Source organism: Magnolia sinica, chromosome 7 (genome assembly GCF_029962835.1).
Source record: "Magnolia sinica isolate HGM2019 chromosome 7, MsV1, whole genome shotgun sequence".
Lineage (NCBI taxonomy): Eukaryota > Viridiplantae > Streptophyta > Magnoliopsida > Magnoliales > Magnoliaceae > Magnolia > Magnolia sinica.
In genome coordinates, this window is record NC_080579.1 from 2,423,879 (window position 1) to 2,440,721 (window position 16,843).

General features: G+C 43.2%; 1 protein-coding gene across 2 annotated transcripts in view; it reads left to right on the forward strand.

The window, feature by feature from the left end:
* LOC131250823 (DDT domain-containing protein PTM) overlaps positions 1-16,843 on the forward strand; it is a 43,248-nt gene that overhangs the window by 17,015 nt on the left and 9,390 nt on the right. For both annotated transcript variants that reach the window (XM_058251163.1, XM_058251164.1), the window contains exons 3-7: positions 4,012-5,134; positions 5,562-5,847; positions 5,949-6,073; positions 7,035-7,495; positions 15,994-16,022. In XM_058251163.1, coding sequence (XP_058107146.1) covers positions 4,012-5,134; positions 5,562-5,847; positions 5,949-6,073; positions 7,035-7,495; positions 15,994-16,022 — 2,024 coding nt within the window. The remainder of the gene's footprint in view (positions 1-4,011; positions 5,135-5,561; positions 5,848-5,948; positions 6,074-7,034; positions 7,496-15,993; positions 16,023-16,843) is intronic.

The following is a 16,843-nucleotide window of genomic DNA, read 5'->3' on the forward strand; positions in this document are numbered from 1 at the left end:
TCAATGGCTCGCTGAAAGGGTTTTTCCCTAGCTCTAGGGGGTTGCGCCAAGGCGACCTGCTCTCCCCCTTTCTCTTTCTGATTGTGGGCGAGGCCCTCTCCAGAATGCTCAGTAAGGGCCAGGAAGCTGGTATTACCAGCGGGTTCAAAGTGGAGGGGATGTCCTGCCCGATCTCCCATATCCAGTTCGCCGACGATACCCTTTTGTTTAGCGAGGCAGAGTGGGACAAAGTCAGCAATCTCTGCACTATTATTCGGTGCTTTGAAGCGGTGTCGGGTCTGTCAACATGTCCAAATCCATAATGCTGGGGGTGAACATGGAGGAAGCTGAAATCAAAGAGTACGCTGATTTCTTCCATTGTTCGGTGGGTCATTTTCCTACCTCTTTTGTGGGTCTTCCGCTGTGCATTGGGAAGCCACCTAAGAAGGCCTGGGATAAGTTCACAGAGAGGGTCAGATCTTACCTTGCTAATTGGAAAAGCAGGTACCTATCCTTTGGGGGACGCTTAACCCTCATCAAGTTTGCATTATCTAATCTTCCTACATACTTCATGTCATTGTTTAAGTGCTCGGCGTTGGTTGTGAACACTCAGGAAAAGCTTAGAAGGAACTTTCTGTGGCACGAGAAGTCTGAGAAGGAAAAATTTCACCCTGTCAACTGGAAGGTGGTCTGTAGTCAAATGCAAGACGGTGGGGCTGGTGTTAGGGATCTTAAACTCATGAACCATGCTTTACTGGGAAAATGGATATGGAGGCTCGGGAATGAAGACGGGGCCCTATGGAACAAACTGATAAAAAGCAAATATGGGAATTCTGAAGGGGGCTGGTGGTCTAAAAATTGCAACAAACACAAAGCGTCCGCCATCTGGAAAGATATTCAATCCATCGGGCTCGAAGTCCTTAGCGGCATCTCTATTTTTGTAGGAACGGGCACTCGTACCCGGTTTTGGTTAGATCCCTAGTTGGGGAACGAAATTCTCTCTACTGCCTACCCGAACTTATTTCGCATTGCAAAAATCCCCTCCATTTTGGTTACCGATTGCTACTCCACAGTTAGAGGAGCTACGGTCTGGAACATTGAATGCAGGAGAAATCTTCGTGACTGGGAGATCGAGGAGCTCGCTGCTCTCCTCTCCCGCATCTACAGCCTTCCGCCCTTCCCCAATGGTCCGGACCGTCTCATCTGGAGCCTGGATAAACAAGGCACGTTCTCAGTCAAGTCCTTTTACGACTTTCTGATCGGCAGACTCTCTCGCCCCGCTGGGCTTTTGCACTACTACGGCTGGAAGTACACAGTTCCCCCCTAAAATTGCGATATTCGGTTGGCTAGTCGGTAAAAAGAAGGTCCTCACTGTTGACAATTTGAGAAAGCGGGGTATGATGATAACTAATATTTGTGTTTGTTGCATGGCCAACGAAGAAACGGTGAATCATTTTTTCATCCACTATCCATATACCCACCAGATTTGGTCGGAAATGCTGTCCCGGTTCAACGTCTCCCGGTGCTTTCCGGTCTCAACTTCCAGCCTCCTTGATTCTTGACATGGGGTCAACTGTGGGAAGCAGTGTATTCCCTTATGGCGGATGGCTCTCCTTGCTGTTTGGTGGGCTGTTTGGGTTGAACGGAATAACATATGTTTAATGATAGAGCCAACTCTGTGGACGTCACTTTCTTTAGGGCGATTCATTGTCTGGTCGGGTGGACCACTTATTCCGTTAAACCTCTTGTCTGTAACTTTGCGTTTTTAGATGCCTAACTGTTCTGCTATCTTAGCAGATCAGTGATCCTTTTGTACTTTTTTCTGCTCTTTTTCATTAATACAATCCTCGGCGTTCTCTCTTAAAAAAAAAAAAAAGTCCAAAGAGATTTTCCGGTAGGGAGGGAGAGAGTTACTTAAGCATTATCACTTAAGTGAAGTGGTGTGAAGGACTACCGGTGGTTTAGCTATCGAAAGATGAAGGAGAGAAAGTAGGCCCTTCTTTATAAATGGTGGGGTATGGGGGCGAGCAAAAAGAGCTGTGGAGGAGCATGATGGGATGAAATGTGAGATTATGGAGCTTACCATTTTTTAAAAAAAAGGAAAAAAAGAAAAGAAAAAGAAGCAGAAAAAGAGTGGGGATGGGGAGAAGGGGTCTAAACGAGGAAAGGAGGATTTTAGAGAAGCAAGATATATATATATATATATATATATATATATATATATATATATATATATATATATATATATATATATATATTGGTGGGATGGGGGATTTGGAAGATGTTTGGATAGAGAGTGGGTTTGTCAGGCAGTGTTTTGTCGCCTATCAATCTTTTATTGAGGAATATTTAGTTCAAGCAACATAACTTAAGAAACCCAAACATATAGGCTTATGGCCCCATAAAACGATCAGTTAGAAGGTATGCCCATAAACAATTGAACAATCTCGTCATGGGTTGCTTTGTTAAGCAGAAATATAATGGAACAATATGATCCATTGAATGGACAGATGACATGACCTTCTCATCAATTGTGTTGGATCAAGATGGCCATTGGATCTACATCAACCCCTCTTGTTGGGAGGAACTTGCCTTTGAGTTTAGATCTCTGTATTTGTCCATAGGCACAACCCGCCTTTATATCATGTCACTGTAGTCTTCGATCGAAGTTGATGATGGAGGACCTTTATATCATGTCAACAAATAAAAGAACACTGTTAAGGTCAGCAATACGGATTTTTGTTCACCTTGATAGGGTTAGCATAAACATTTCATCACACCATGCTTGTTTGGACTCTGGAGCGTAACAACCCAATAGATTTTGAGGAATTGTTCCCTAAATCAAGAGAATCTCCTACAATGCATGAAAACTTTAATTTTCATTGAACTATTCATAAAGAGTCTCACAGGTATGAGAATACTCTTTCCAAAGCAAAAGAAACCCTGACCTAATCCTAGCACTTTATTAAGTGTGATCCTAATAATCAAATTTAATAAAATCGTAAATAGGACTGAAATAACCTTACATTCCATCAGAAGCGTACATGCCTCCTGTAACTCGACCATAACCACACCAATGATATCTAAATCGCATGATCTTGGGCTTGTTTGAAAGTTTCATGTCATGCATACATCATTTAGTACCCAAAAAGTAGCCGACAAAATAACTGATGAAAATAACTAACTTCAAGCCTAGCTAAATTAGGTAGAACTAAGACTTACAATTAATGCCACTAACTAATTGACTGCTATCAATTGGAAACCTAAAATGATGTATGAACATGTGGCCCTAGGGACCTGTAGAGCACTATGATGTTGGCCAAGTAATGAAATGATGACATCAAACAACTCAGAAACATGTGGGCAATTGTTCTCATAAAATGATCGGTTGGATTGTGGGTTCACAGATGATTGGACAAGGACACCTTGTTGAACGGATAGGTTATAGAACGGTTTGATCCATTGAACAGAGAGATGATGAGACATGCTCATTGATTGAATGGATCATGAGGTCCAATCTTGGATTTGCATCATGCATTCACAGATATGTACAGTAATGCCATTATCATGATACCCATTACTGCAGTGCCATCTTATGTATATTCTATTAGAACCATATTTCATCACAGATTATTATCTCATAGTTACTTATATTTCTTGGGTCCATCTTTTTGACCTGGACCTCTCAATTACTTCTTGCTGTGAATGAACTGACTCAGAAAGGTGAGCCCAGCCAATGTCATGCATGTGAGGAGAAGTGCTGACTTGGACTTTGATTGGTAACATGGGCTGTCAGCTTGAGTGGATGAAGGGCAATTTACTGTATTGTGTGGGTCCCACCACCTATCTGAACCAATCAAAGTTGATGCGGGCAGCTTTTCTTATACCTGTACTTGAGATATTAGCATTTCCCTGGGAGTGATTGCATAATCATGCAGCGTAACTTCTTTCTTCTCTTCCTTGATTGGCATTGGGACCCAATTCGCTTGATTTAAAAGAGTCCCACGATTTCTCTTGTTTCCATATTTGCAGGTCAGGTTCAGGTGATGCAGAGTCGTCATATTACTATTACAATAGGAATGATTTGAGCATAGTCATTGAAGCATTAAAGTCATCTGATACTTCTTATGGTAGCATAATAACCGCAATCTCCACGCATTGGGGCCCTCCCGTCCACTGCACTGAAGCAAAAGGTCATTCTGACAGCGGACCTCAAACCGTACCTACAGGCTTGGAAATGGACAGTGAAACCTGTATAACCAATCTGTTATCTCCATCCCCACCACATTCAAAGCAGGAGATGGTCAAAGGAGGGGAGGTTGTTGATGAAAGAAAATCTAAGGAAATTTCTGTTACATGTGAAGATTTGGACCTTCAAAACTGTAAGGCTTCAGAGCCCATACGGAGGCTTGATTCAGTCTCCGCAATTCAGTTAATGGAGATTGCAAGCCCATTTGCAAGCTCTGAAGGGTCTGCAGAGATGTCACAAGCGACCGCATGCATTCCTGTATTGGCTCGAGAAACTGGGGCAGAACAGTCCCTGAAATCCAACATTGCTAACTCAATTGAGATTAAGGGCCCAGAAGAAATACATCCTGCCCCTACAGCATTGGTAATCAACCCGAGTAAAGGGTCAACTTCTCAAACGCAACTGGAACCCGTTTGCTACATTAACTATTACAGTTTTGGTCAGATGGCTTCGTCTGTTGCTGAAGAACTGACCAGCAAATCATCCAATTGCATAAAGGATGATTCGAAGAAGCCTGCTGAAGAGATAATCTCAGCACAACTTAAGGCCATATCGAAGAAGTCCACAAACTTTTCATGGTCGAGCATCCATAAGCTGCATTTGGAAGCAGAAAAGGAAAAATGTGGGTGGTGCTTCTCTTGTAAAAATCCCAGTGACCGAGATTGTTTGTTTAACACTACTGAGACAAAGGTTTCAGATGGTCCGAAAGTTGGGGCAGTTGGCCTCCGTTCTAAAAGGAATTGGAAGAGCCATCTGATTTCTGTCAAGCATCATATTCTCTCCATTGAAGATCGTCTGCGGGGGCTTCTATCAGGTCCATGGGAGAAACCACATCACAGTAAGCAGTGGCGGAAAAACATTCTCAAGGCACCGGATGTCGCGTCTGTGAAACCTCTTCTGCTTACAGTAAGTAGTTTTGGATATTCATTACCAATCTGGAGATGTTAGTTATTTTTATTTGTGTTTTCCTAGCTTTTTCTAGTTCTCCACAGTACTTCCAATTTGTTTAGAGGACATTGCAATGTTCGATTTGCCCAATAAATTGTATGGTAGAAATTGTTTATATGGTGGGCCCCAAGGCGGACGGAATACCCCAAATATCTCCTCTCATGGACCATTTGTCACAATTGTCCATTTTATCAGATATCTAGGATCTTCTTATGGGGGAGATATTGGTCTACAGCCTATCCATGTTGGGCCCACCATTTCAGCACCCAAAATGCAGCTCCACATGTACCAAGCAGCTTCTAGCAAAAAACTGCCAATTCTTTCGATCAAGCATCATGTAAATAATAGCTCATGCAATTAATACATGACAATTATGCTTCTGCAGTTAGAGTTGAATTTGCGGCGTGTTGCACTTTCAACAGAATGGTTGAAACAAGTGGATTCTGCGGTTACGGTGGGATCGGCATCTTATGTTTTGACCATTTCAGATCCTGTATTATCAAAGCATGGTGGTGGTAGAAAGTTGGCAAGAAAGAATAATTCGGTTACTACATCGAATCTTACTTCTACTGTGGTAGGTATCTACTGGTGGAGGGGTGGAAGGCTATCTCGCCAAGTATTTCATTGGAAGGTGTTGCCACAATCGTTGGCTTTCAAGGGTGGCCGACAAGGTCTGCATCTTCTGTTATGTATTTGATGTTCTTTAGAAATATTTGCATCTTGATCACCTGTATGATTGTGCTGAGTTTGTTTCAAGTTTGAAATTATGCAGCTGGATGTAGAAAGATACCTGGCGTATTGTATCCTGATGGCTCAGAGTTCTCCAAGAGGTGCAAATGCATTGCTTGGCGAGCAGCTGTTGAGAGGTCGATATGTGTGGCGCAGCTTGCTTACCAGGTAACAATGACCTGATCTCCTCACTTTTGATCAGGGCTGGAAATGGACCAGCCTCGCCTTTGGGGCTTGGACTTTCGTTTTTCGTTTTTATTTTTAGTTTTTTTCAAGATCTTTGGTTCTTTGTGACTGGGCTCAATTTGACAAATTTTTCTACTGAAGCCAGGACTGAGTCAATACCAGGGCCCTCTTTATGTTTTTTCATGGACTGGAACCAGGCCAGAATTTCAGGGCCCTCTAATAAATGGGCTGGGCCTAATAGATAAACAGGCTGGGCTCGAGTTAACGCCAACCTGGATCATATATATTCCATTGCCATACTTTTTGGGGTGCCTCCAGTTGTCCTGGTACCACCATGAGCTACGGTGGTGCCAGGCAGATGTGGTGTCCATGTGATGTGTTTACGACATCCAACTCTTTCATTAGATGCGCCACCCAAAAATGCTCCTAGGGCCCAAAACTTGGGCTGATCATCACTCAGGTGGGCCGTGGCACATGGAACAAGCTAGGATGTCACTCACACCCTTGGTTTGCGTGGGGGGGTCCACTGTGTTGTGCATATGGAATACAAGCTGTTCTGACCCTTCATCTAGCTTGGATGAAGGGTCTGACCAAATATCAGGTTGTTTTGCAACTCAGGTGCGCCCCATTGAAAATCAAGGGTGGGTGTCCTCTCCCACCTTGTTTCCTGTTCTGTGGCCCACCTGAGTTTTTGATTGAGCTGATTTTTGAGCCTCAGGGGTTTATAAAGGTGACACATCTGATGGGGTGGGTTGCATGTGATATATACATCATGTGGATCACACATCTTCAGGTTACCACTGGAGTGCTCCTGCTACTTTTTCTCATGTTTGGGATTCTAGACCTTGCATCTCTGTGTTATCATGGTCCCTGTTTATCACTAGTCTACATTGGAGGCCTTAAAATGCGTTTCCTTAGTATTATTATTATTTTGTTTTTTCAGGTTAGAGATCTTGAGTTGAATATTAAGTGGAATGATCTGGTCAACACTCAACTTTTCCCTCAGTTGGCCAAGGAATCTAAAAAATTGGCGAGGCCATTGAAGAAGGTGACTATCCGAAGGAAGTGCATTGAGGGAACGGAGGTGAAGTATTTACTTGATTTTGGCAAGAGGAAAACCATCCCCAATACTGTCACTAAACATGGAGTAATGCTTGAGGAACCGTCGAGTGAGAAGAAGAAATTTTGGCTGAGTGAGTCTTATGTTCCTTTAAAGCTCTTGAAGGCGTACGAAGAGAAAAAGCAGGCCCGCATAATCAGTAAAGAAAGCCCCACGCTACTTCCCGACGAGGGAAGCAAAATAAAGAAGCCTCCTCGGCAGAAAGGACTCTCACACCTATTTTCCAGAGCAGAAAAAGTTGAGGAATATCGTTGTGGGCACTGTAACAAAGATGTGATCGTCAGGTATGGCATGATCCTCTCGCATCATGAACTTCTATTTGAATACATGTTGGTAGATTTTCCCCATTATGACATTTATATACTTTATTGTGAGTTTGATGTGATTTTTAAAATATATATATATATATATATATATATATTTTTCCCAAACATGATGTTAAATTAGGAAATTAAAAAAATCCTGATGTTAAATTAGGAATGGAGAGGTTGAGAAAGATGCTGCCCATACGATACAAGCTGGGTGAAAGAAATTGAGATGTGCCTCTAGAGTTTTATGTGATCGTTGTGTACCACTCAAAATGAAATGGAAATTTTATAGGAGCTAGCTATAAGACTAGCCATGCTTTATGGGATAGGATGTTGGGCAATTGAGGAACTACATGTTCATAGGATGTGTGGCTGAAATGAGGATGTTGAGATGGATGAGTGCAAGACAAGGAATGATAGAATTAGAAATCAATGCATCTGAGGCAACTTAGGAGTTTGGAGTAGCACCCATAGGTAGTGATTTGAGGGAAAGTAGACTTAGATGGTTTGATGACGTGCAATGAAGACCAAGAACCACGCAGTTAAGAGTGAGTTGGTACAAGTTGAAGGCTCTAAAAGGGGCAAGGAGAAGGCCTGAAAGGATGTAAATGGATGTAGTAAGAAAAGACTTGATGACTCATGCTCTAATTGAAGGTATGGCCCTTGATAGGAGTAATGGCAGAACAAGATTCATGTGGCAATTAATTGGGATAAGGCTTAGATGATGATGATGCTAAATTAGGAAAAATGCAACTGACTGTTAATCCTTATGAAAGAAAGACTGCAAAATGTTTCTAATGCTAACAATAGCGGATGATTTTATTAAATAACAGTCAACATATGAGGCTTTATACAATTCTCAGGCCAGAATGTTGTAAACTTGGGTTTACAGTTTGTACAAGTTGGAGCAAGTGGGGCCCACACAGTTTGGTGATCTTAATGGCTAATATTATGGGCACCACCATAGATGGCCCATGAGCCAAAACCCCCCCAGGTTGGAAGATGTCCGACCATTCAATAACGCTACTAGACGCTGTAACTGCCAGCCTTATGGGCTCCACCATTTAATAACGTTAATAGATGCTGTAACTGGAAGCCTTATGGCCGTAATGATATGCTGTAATGGCCGTTATGGTTATCTAATGGTCATTTTTTTAAAGGAAGAAACTGTAAAGGACCCGTATCGGACCGTTACAGGCCCATAACAGCCATAATGGCTGTTACAGGATTGTGACAGGCCATTTTTTTCAGAACAGACATTACAACCCTGCATAATAGATCCCATCATTACCATTACATAACTGTTTTTGAATACCATGCTCTTAATTCTACCACCATTTTGTGGGCAAATCCAAATTGAACTTCTTGATTGATTTGATGCTTAATCCCAAAACTTTGATAGGCTTGCAGATGTCTGACCAAGCCATGAGATGAGATGGAGTTTCTGGCTATCCTCCTGGTTATTCTGGAGGAAGCTCTTCATGGGGGCATTTGAATGACGGCATGAGGTATGTTGGAGTCTTGGTGAGGTTGCTTTGATCAGGGCCAATCCTCCCTCCAACGATACCCATTTCCCCTTCCAGGAGGCCAACTCACAAGAAAACCTCTCAATCACCTCATCGCAGGTGTCAGTCATGGATCTGCCCACCCTTTGAGGCATAAACAGGAGCTGGACAGGAAATGAGTGAACCTGCATCCCACGACGTCTGCAATTTTATTGATTTTAGAGTCTTCCATATTAATTCCAGCAATGATACTTTTAGACATGTTAATTGATAGTGGACAATCGACCAACACACCAAAAGCTCTAGAGTTGTCGGGGGAGCACTGATTTATCCCTATATTTTGGCTCTCCCAAGCAAACCCAGTCGAGTCCTCCCCGTGGGCAACCCCCGTGTTGCATGGGTTCCTCAATCTCACGGTCCCACAATGGGTCCACCGCATGGCCATCCTGCATCTCACAAGCCCCATCTCGTGGGCCACCCCACCCCTAGTTTGGAGATACGGTGCATCCTTGGAGTCGCACCAAGATGCCCTGGCATCATTTATCTTGAGGCTGGAGACCAAATTATAGCACTGCAGGATGACCCTTAGATTCAGAGCTTTGCCGTGAGATTCATCATCAAACAACAATGTATCATGCATGAACTGGATATGCATGTAGGGAGGGGGGATGTTCCTTAACGGCATCCAGGGGATGATACTCAACCAGACTGCCTTCTCCAATAGTTTGCTGAGGCCTCTGCCACAATAAGAACAACTAGCACAATAGGGGGTCCCCCTGGTAGATTCTTCCTGGACCAACCAAATAACCTGAAAGGACGACCCTTTGATCAATGGAGAACCAACCAAGCTGATGGGACACACCCTGAAAACTGAGAGATGCAGAAGATTTTCTGTGTATTTGAGACAACCCAATGGGGTTGAATATATAGAGATTACAACCATCTATACAAGGAAAGAAGTAAACGCAGTATCTCCTACCTATAGAAATAAGATATACAAGGTAACAAGATATACAAGGTATGTGAGGTGTCTAACATCCCCCCTCAAACTAATGCTGGTCATCAACAAGTAATAGTTTGCCAACAAGAAACGAGTGACGTGCAGACGTAAGGGATTTGGTGAGAATGTCAGCAATCTGATCATGGGATGCCACATGTGGAAGAGAAATGAGCCCAGACTGAAATTTCTCACGAATAAAGTGACAGTCAACTTCAATATGCTTCGTTCGTTCATGAAAAACTGGGTTAGAGGCGATCTGAATGGCACTGAGATTATCGACATGGAGTGGAGTAGGATTCGGTAGAGGAATGCTCAAGTCTGAAATAAGTCCACGTAACCAGACAAGCTCACTACACGCAGCGGACATCGCCCGATACTCGGCTTCTGTACTCGATTTGGAAACAGTGGCCTGCTTCTTACACTTCCAAGAGATGAGAGAAGTGCCGAGAAAAACACAGTAGCCAGTGGTAGATCTTCGCGTGAGAGCGCATCCGGCCCAATCAGCATCCGAATAAGCACGAAGGTCTAGAGTCGCCGTGGAGGAGAAGAACAGAGATCGATCTAGAGTTCCACGAAGGTACCGTAGGATGCGCAACACCGCAGTCATATGAAGAGTCCGAGGAGCAGAAACAAACTGACTGACGACTTGGACAGCGTAGGCAATATCAGGGCGAGTCATAGTTAAGTAAATCAGACTCCCAACCAGACGGCGGTATAAATCGGGCTGTGCAAGTAGATCACCATCATCACGACCATAATGAACGTTAAGTTCTAAAGGAGTCTGAACCATCTTCTGATCCGTCAGTGATGCTAAGGTGAGAAGATCTTTAGTATATTTATGCTGGCTGACCAGAATCCCACGGTTGGAACGTGAAAATTCAAGTCCAAGAAAATATGTAAGATGGCCGAGGTCTTTCATCTTGAATGATGATTGCAGAACTTCCTTTAAAGCCGAAATGCCAGCAGCATCGCTACCAGTCAGTAGGAGGTCATCAACATAAACCAGAACAATAACAATGCCATGAGCAGTGGTGCGCAAAAATAAGGATGGGTCATGACCACTTTGAGTGAAGCCAGCACCCGTAATCACATCGTGAAAGCGTTGGAACCATGCCCGCGGTGCCTGTTTGAGGCCATACAGGGCTTTCTTTAGGCGGCATACCTTATTGTCAGGAATTAAAGAGCCAGGAGGAGGTTTCAAATATACGGTTTCTTGGAGGTCTCCATGAAGAAAGGCATTTTTCACATCCATCTGAGAGAGTGGCCATGAGCGAACAGAAGATATAGCCAGAAGAGTACGAACAGTTTTCATCTTGGCCACAGGAGCGAAAGTCTCATCGTAATCAATTCCGTATTCCTGTTTGTATCCCTGAGCGACAAGTCGAGCGTTGTATCGATCCAACGATCCATCAGACTTGAGCTTTACAGAATAAATCCATTTGCTACCAATTAGCTGTTGGTCAGTGGGTCGAGGGACAATCTCCCACGTATGGTTATCATCCAATGCCGCAAGTTCTTCTGCCATAGCCTTCTTCCAACAATCATGAGTGGCTGCCTGAGAATATGAAGTAGGAATAGAGACAGTATCCAGAGTAGCATTCATTGCAGACATAGAGCATATCAAGCGATCAAGCGCTCGATGTTCACGAGCAGAACGACGTATCGATGTAGGTTTAGGATCCGCAACAGGTACAGTAGGTTCGGGTTGAGTAATAGGTGGTGGATCTGTATGTGGTTGACGTGAGTATACCTGCAATGGACGAGGGAGAGTACTCGAGGCAAACAGAATTTCAGGAAAGGTAGTTAGACCAGGAGAGTTTGGAGTGTGCGGAGGAGGAAGAGATGAATGAAAGGCAATATGTTCAAGAAAAACATGTCGTGAAACCCGAACACGACGAGAAACAGGATCATAACATCGAAAACCTTTTTGAGTTTCCCCAAATCCCAAGTACATACATTTGATCGATTTTGGAGATAGTTTATTACGTTCACGTGAAGCCAGGTGAACATAACAAATACAACCAAACACACGGAGTGTGGAATATGCAGGAGGTAAGCCAGTGAGAACAAAGTAGGGAGATTTACCATTCAGAACTTTGGTTGGCATCCGGTTAATCAAGTAGATTGAATGTAACATGGCTTCCGCCCAGAAAGAACGAGGAACACTCATAGCTGTCATCAGAGTGTTGGCAGTTTCAACAATATGACGATTTTTCCATTCAGCCACCCCATTTTGTTGTGGAGTATCAGAACATGTGGTCTGATGAATAATCCCATGACCTTGAAGAAAGGTACGAAATTCGGTTGAGAGTTTGAACTGGAACCCGAAACTGAGTCTCTACCATAGAGTGAATTAACTTGAATTTTTCAAAAACCTGTGACTTTGATTGCAGAAAGTAAATCCAAGTGTACCGTGTGAAATCATCAATGAATATAACATAGTATCGTAACCCAGAGAGGGACATAATTGGTGATGGACCCCAGACATCTGTATGCACAAGTTCAAACATAGAAGATGTTTTTGTAGTACTTAAAGAAAAGGGAATACACTTACTTTTTGAAAGACAACAGGAAGAACAAGAATAATCCAAATCATTTTTATTAAGAGAAATATTCCCTAACATGCCAGATGAAATTAACTGAAGTAACCGATCCGAATGTGGATGACCCAGGCGAAAGTCCCACAGTTTCCACATTTTATTTGTTGAAGTAATATCTGATGAAGATGGAGAAAAGAAACAACGAGCCGGGGTGACAGATTGATCAAAATCAAGCACGTACAGACGACCATGCCGCCTACCCTTCCCAAGTACCTTCCCTGTTGCCAGATCCTGCACAAAACAGCAGTTGGGAAGAAATATGACTAAGCAGTTATTGGAAGTGAGTTGATCAACTGAAATTAAATTGGAGGAGAAGTTAGGGACATGAAACACATCATGAAGAGTGAACTGGCGATGGGCAGAAGGAGAGAAGGTCAATGATCCAACGGACTGAATAGGTAGTCTAGTGCCATCCGCAGTAGAAATAGCCTGATTGCCGGTATAGGGACGAATGTCACGAAGATGGGATACATCACCGGTTATATGATTGGAAGCACCCGAATTGAAGAACCATGTAAAAGATGGGGATTTACCTGACATACCGGCGGCAGAAAGGGCCTGAACAATTTGTTGGAGCATCGCAGGAGTCAATGGAGATGAAAGACCTTCAGCAGAAGTAATAGATGCAGACTCACTAACAGATGTCTCGGAAGAAATAGTGGCAGCCGTAGCAGAAAGAGCACGACCATGGCCATGACCACGGCCACCACGTCCATGGCCGAAAGAAGATGCATAAGCTCGTGTACAGCAGTCCTGAATACCATGACCAGTCCGTCGACAATAAGCACACCATTCCTTGCATTGAGCGACAACATGTCCCACCTTGTTGCACCTGCGACAAGTCAAGGGAGAGGCACCAGAACCACGTGTTGGTGGAGTTGTGGACACAGCAAGCACCATATCAGATGAGCCCGGAGTTGAGAGAACTTTAAGTCGTTGTTCCTCAGCCAATAAATCATTAATAACCGAATTCAATGAGGGAGTAGGGCTACGGTTCAAGAGAGCAGTCCGACAATGCTCAAATTCCGGACGTAGCTTCATAAGAAATTGACGAACTTGCGCACTCTCGCGCATAGTTTGGAATATTTTAAAGTCATGAGGAAATGTTGGATCCATCATAGTCATCTCTGTCCAAATTGTGACAATTTTGGAGTAAAATGATTGAATACTGTCATTACCTTGAGTAAGGGTAACAAGATCCTGTTCCAGACGGTATAACCGGGCCGCATTACTCTGTTGATAAATCGACTGGAGATGTTCTCACATCGCCTTAGCAGTGCGATGAGGCGTGAGTCCAACAGCAATGGACTGATCGACCGAATCAAGAATCCAGGTAATAATCCGTCCATTGTTTATTTCCCAATCATCTAATTTGGCGGCATCTGTGGGGATAGTAACAGATCCATCCAGTAGTCCCCACAAACCACGACCCTTGAGGAAGTTCTTAAAATGAATGGCCCATAGAGAATAGTTGGTACCATCAAAACTACAACGTGGAGCTTCTGTACGTGATGAGTCCTTATCCATTGATTGATCTGAAGTAATGGAATACACAAGTTTCAGATGTACCGTACAGCAAGGGATCTGGATCTGGATGAGCAGAGGTTGAATCTTGGATGTACCGTACAGCAAGGGATCTAGATCTGGATCTGGATGAGCAGAGGTTGAATCTGGCTGAACAGGATCTGGACGAGCAGAGTGCGTTGGATTTGAACCTGGATTTGGACGAGCAGAGGCCGAGCAGGGGCTGCCGGACGAGCAAGGGTTGGTCGGACGAGCAGGGATGAGCAGAGGAGCAGAGGGATGGAGGCGCAGAGGTGAGCAGAGGCGAGTGGGGACGATCGGACGACGCAGCAGGGTCGGACGAGCAGATCTGAAGCAGAAGGGTCGCAAGATGACGCAACAGGGACAGCCGGACGACGCAGGGGAGGTCGGATGAGCAGGAACAATGTCTGAACGCAGCAAGGATGGCCGGACGATGCAGCAGGGGCGGTCGGACGGCGTGGTTTAGGAGGCCGGACGACGCAGGGGCGGTCGGATGAGCAGAGGCACTTGCCAGACGCAGCAGAGGAGATGAACGAACGACGCAAGGACGGTTTCGGATAAACTTGGATCTGATACCATGAAAACTGAGAGATGCAGAAGATTTTTTGTGTATTTGAGACAACCCAATGGGGTTGAATATATAGAGATTACAACCATCTATACAAGGAAAGAAGTAAACGCAGTATCTCCTACCTATAGAAATAAGATATACAAGGTAACAAGATATACAAGGTATGTGAGGTGTCTAACACACCCTAATTATGAAACCCAATCTACCAAGCATGTAATTGAGAAAGTGCCAATTCACACAATCATAGGCTTTATCCCCATGACTTTTAAGGCAGAAACCGTTCCTGCCATTTTTCTTCAACTTGTCCACCAACTCATGGGCAATGAAGAGCCCATCTCTAGATTTCTCCCTGCAACAAATGCACACTGGGAATACTTAATGCAGGCCTCAAACTTGTAGGACCTGATACCCTAATTTCCTATAACTTGAAAATTTGTTTATACGGGTAGAGTTACTTTTTCTTATTGACATCTGAATCTTTGGATGTGTATCCTATTCTAGTAGGCCTGAAACTTATGACATTTATTATCCTTTCCTGGTAGCATCATACTTAATTTTATAGGATCTCTCTCTCTCTCTCTCTCTCTCTCTCTCTCTCTCTCTCTATATATATATATATATATATATATCTTCCCACTAGATTCTTTTGGTTAGAGTGCAATTGTTGTTACCTTTTCTAATAGGGGTCTGCTCAAGTGCTACCGGTACCACTATAAGCTTATGGCGGTACCAGTTGGGCCCACGTGATGTATGAAGGCCATCCAGCTCATCCATCAGATGTTTCACCTCATATTAACCCCAGGAAAAATCAACCTGGTGCGACACTCAAGTGGCCCACAACATAGGGAATGATGTGAGAGGGGATGCCCACCCTTGATTTACATGGGCACAGCTGAATTTTGAAACAGCCTGGATTTTATATATGAAACATGGTAGGCCGTCCATGAAATTCAAATGTGCTTGTCGCTACCAACTTGTCCCTGTGGTGTGGTCCACTGGATTCATGTATCAGGCAGATTTTATGCATATGATGGGCAGTTGGATTTTATGCATGCATCAGGTGGGCCCTTCATCGGCCCGGTACCACTAGAGCACAACCCTTACCAGTGAACTTGATGATACGTCTTGTTATGATCATTTACATCCTGTTAAAACAATTCCATTTTTTCTTTTTCTTTTTCTTTTTCGCTTCCCATTACTTGGTCATTTTGTTGAGGGCTTTCTTTAAGTTGGTTTCTTTTTGTATTTCGCAGGGAGGCTGTGAACTGCCAGTTCTGTAAAGGTAATTAAGTTACTTGATTTTCCATCGTCTGATTAGTGTTTGTTATTCGAAATTTACTTTTTTGATTACATTTGTTTTTTCTATGATCAAACTTAAATAATAGTGATTAATAGCTTAGAAACATGGAATTTGGTGTGACTGGATTCTTTTCTTGGTGCAAATCCCAGGAAGCGTCTTCTAGCATGCTACTCTGTCATCCATATGCTTTTTGTTTATCATTATTGTTATATATATATATATATATATATATTGTCATTTGTGTTTATTGGTTTTTACTTGGGGGACTAAGTTATTCATTTGTGATGTTATTGTCACCATCATCGTCTAACCCTTATCCCAACTGATTGCAGTCGTCCGTGATGTTCATCATCCCTCGAGGGGGGGAAAAAGAAAAAAAGAAAAGAAAGAAGAGAAAAATCATTTGTGATCTTATCATCATCATTGTAGCTAAGAGAAGTCTATGTTGAATTTACAACATTAACACGATGAACTCATGCACATTGTTATTTGTTACAGTACCTGGACACTGCAAAGATACGCCATTGCACCACGGGTAGAGTGTGAGAACTAATTTTTTACTTGAATTGAAAACTGAAATTGACACAATACAGGTAGATTATCTAGTTTAAAGTCTCTGGGTACCAGAGTTTATTATTTGCATATGATTGTACTGGTGTTTGTATTTGTGTATCAGCACACTTCCACATTGTACTCTTGAGTCATAAGGGGACATTAGTTGCCAAATCCTTTGACCAGAGTAGGCAATGAGCTGCTTGGTGTCCAGAGAATGAATGGTTTAGAAACTGTTGCCTCGCGTGGAT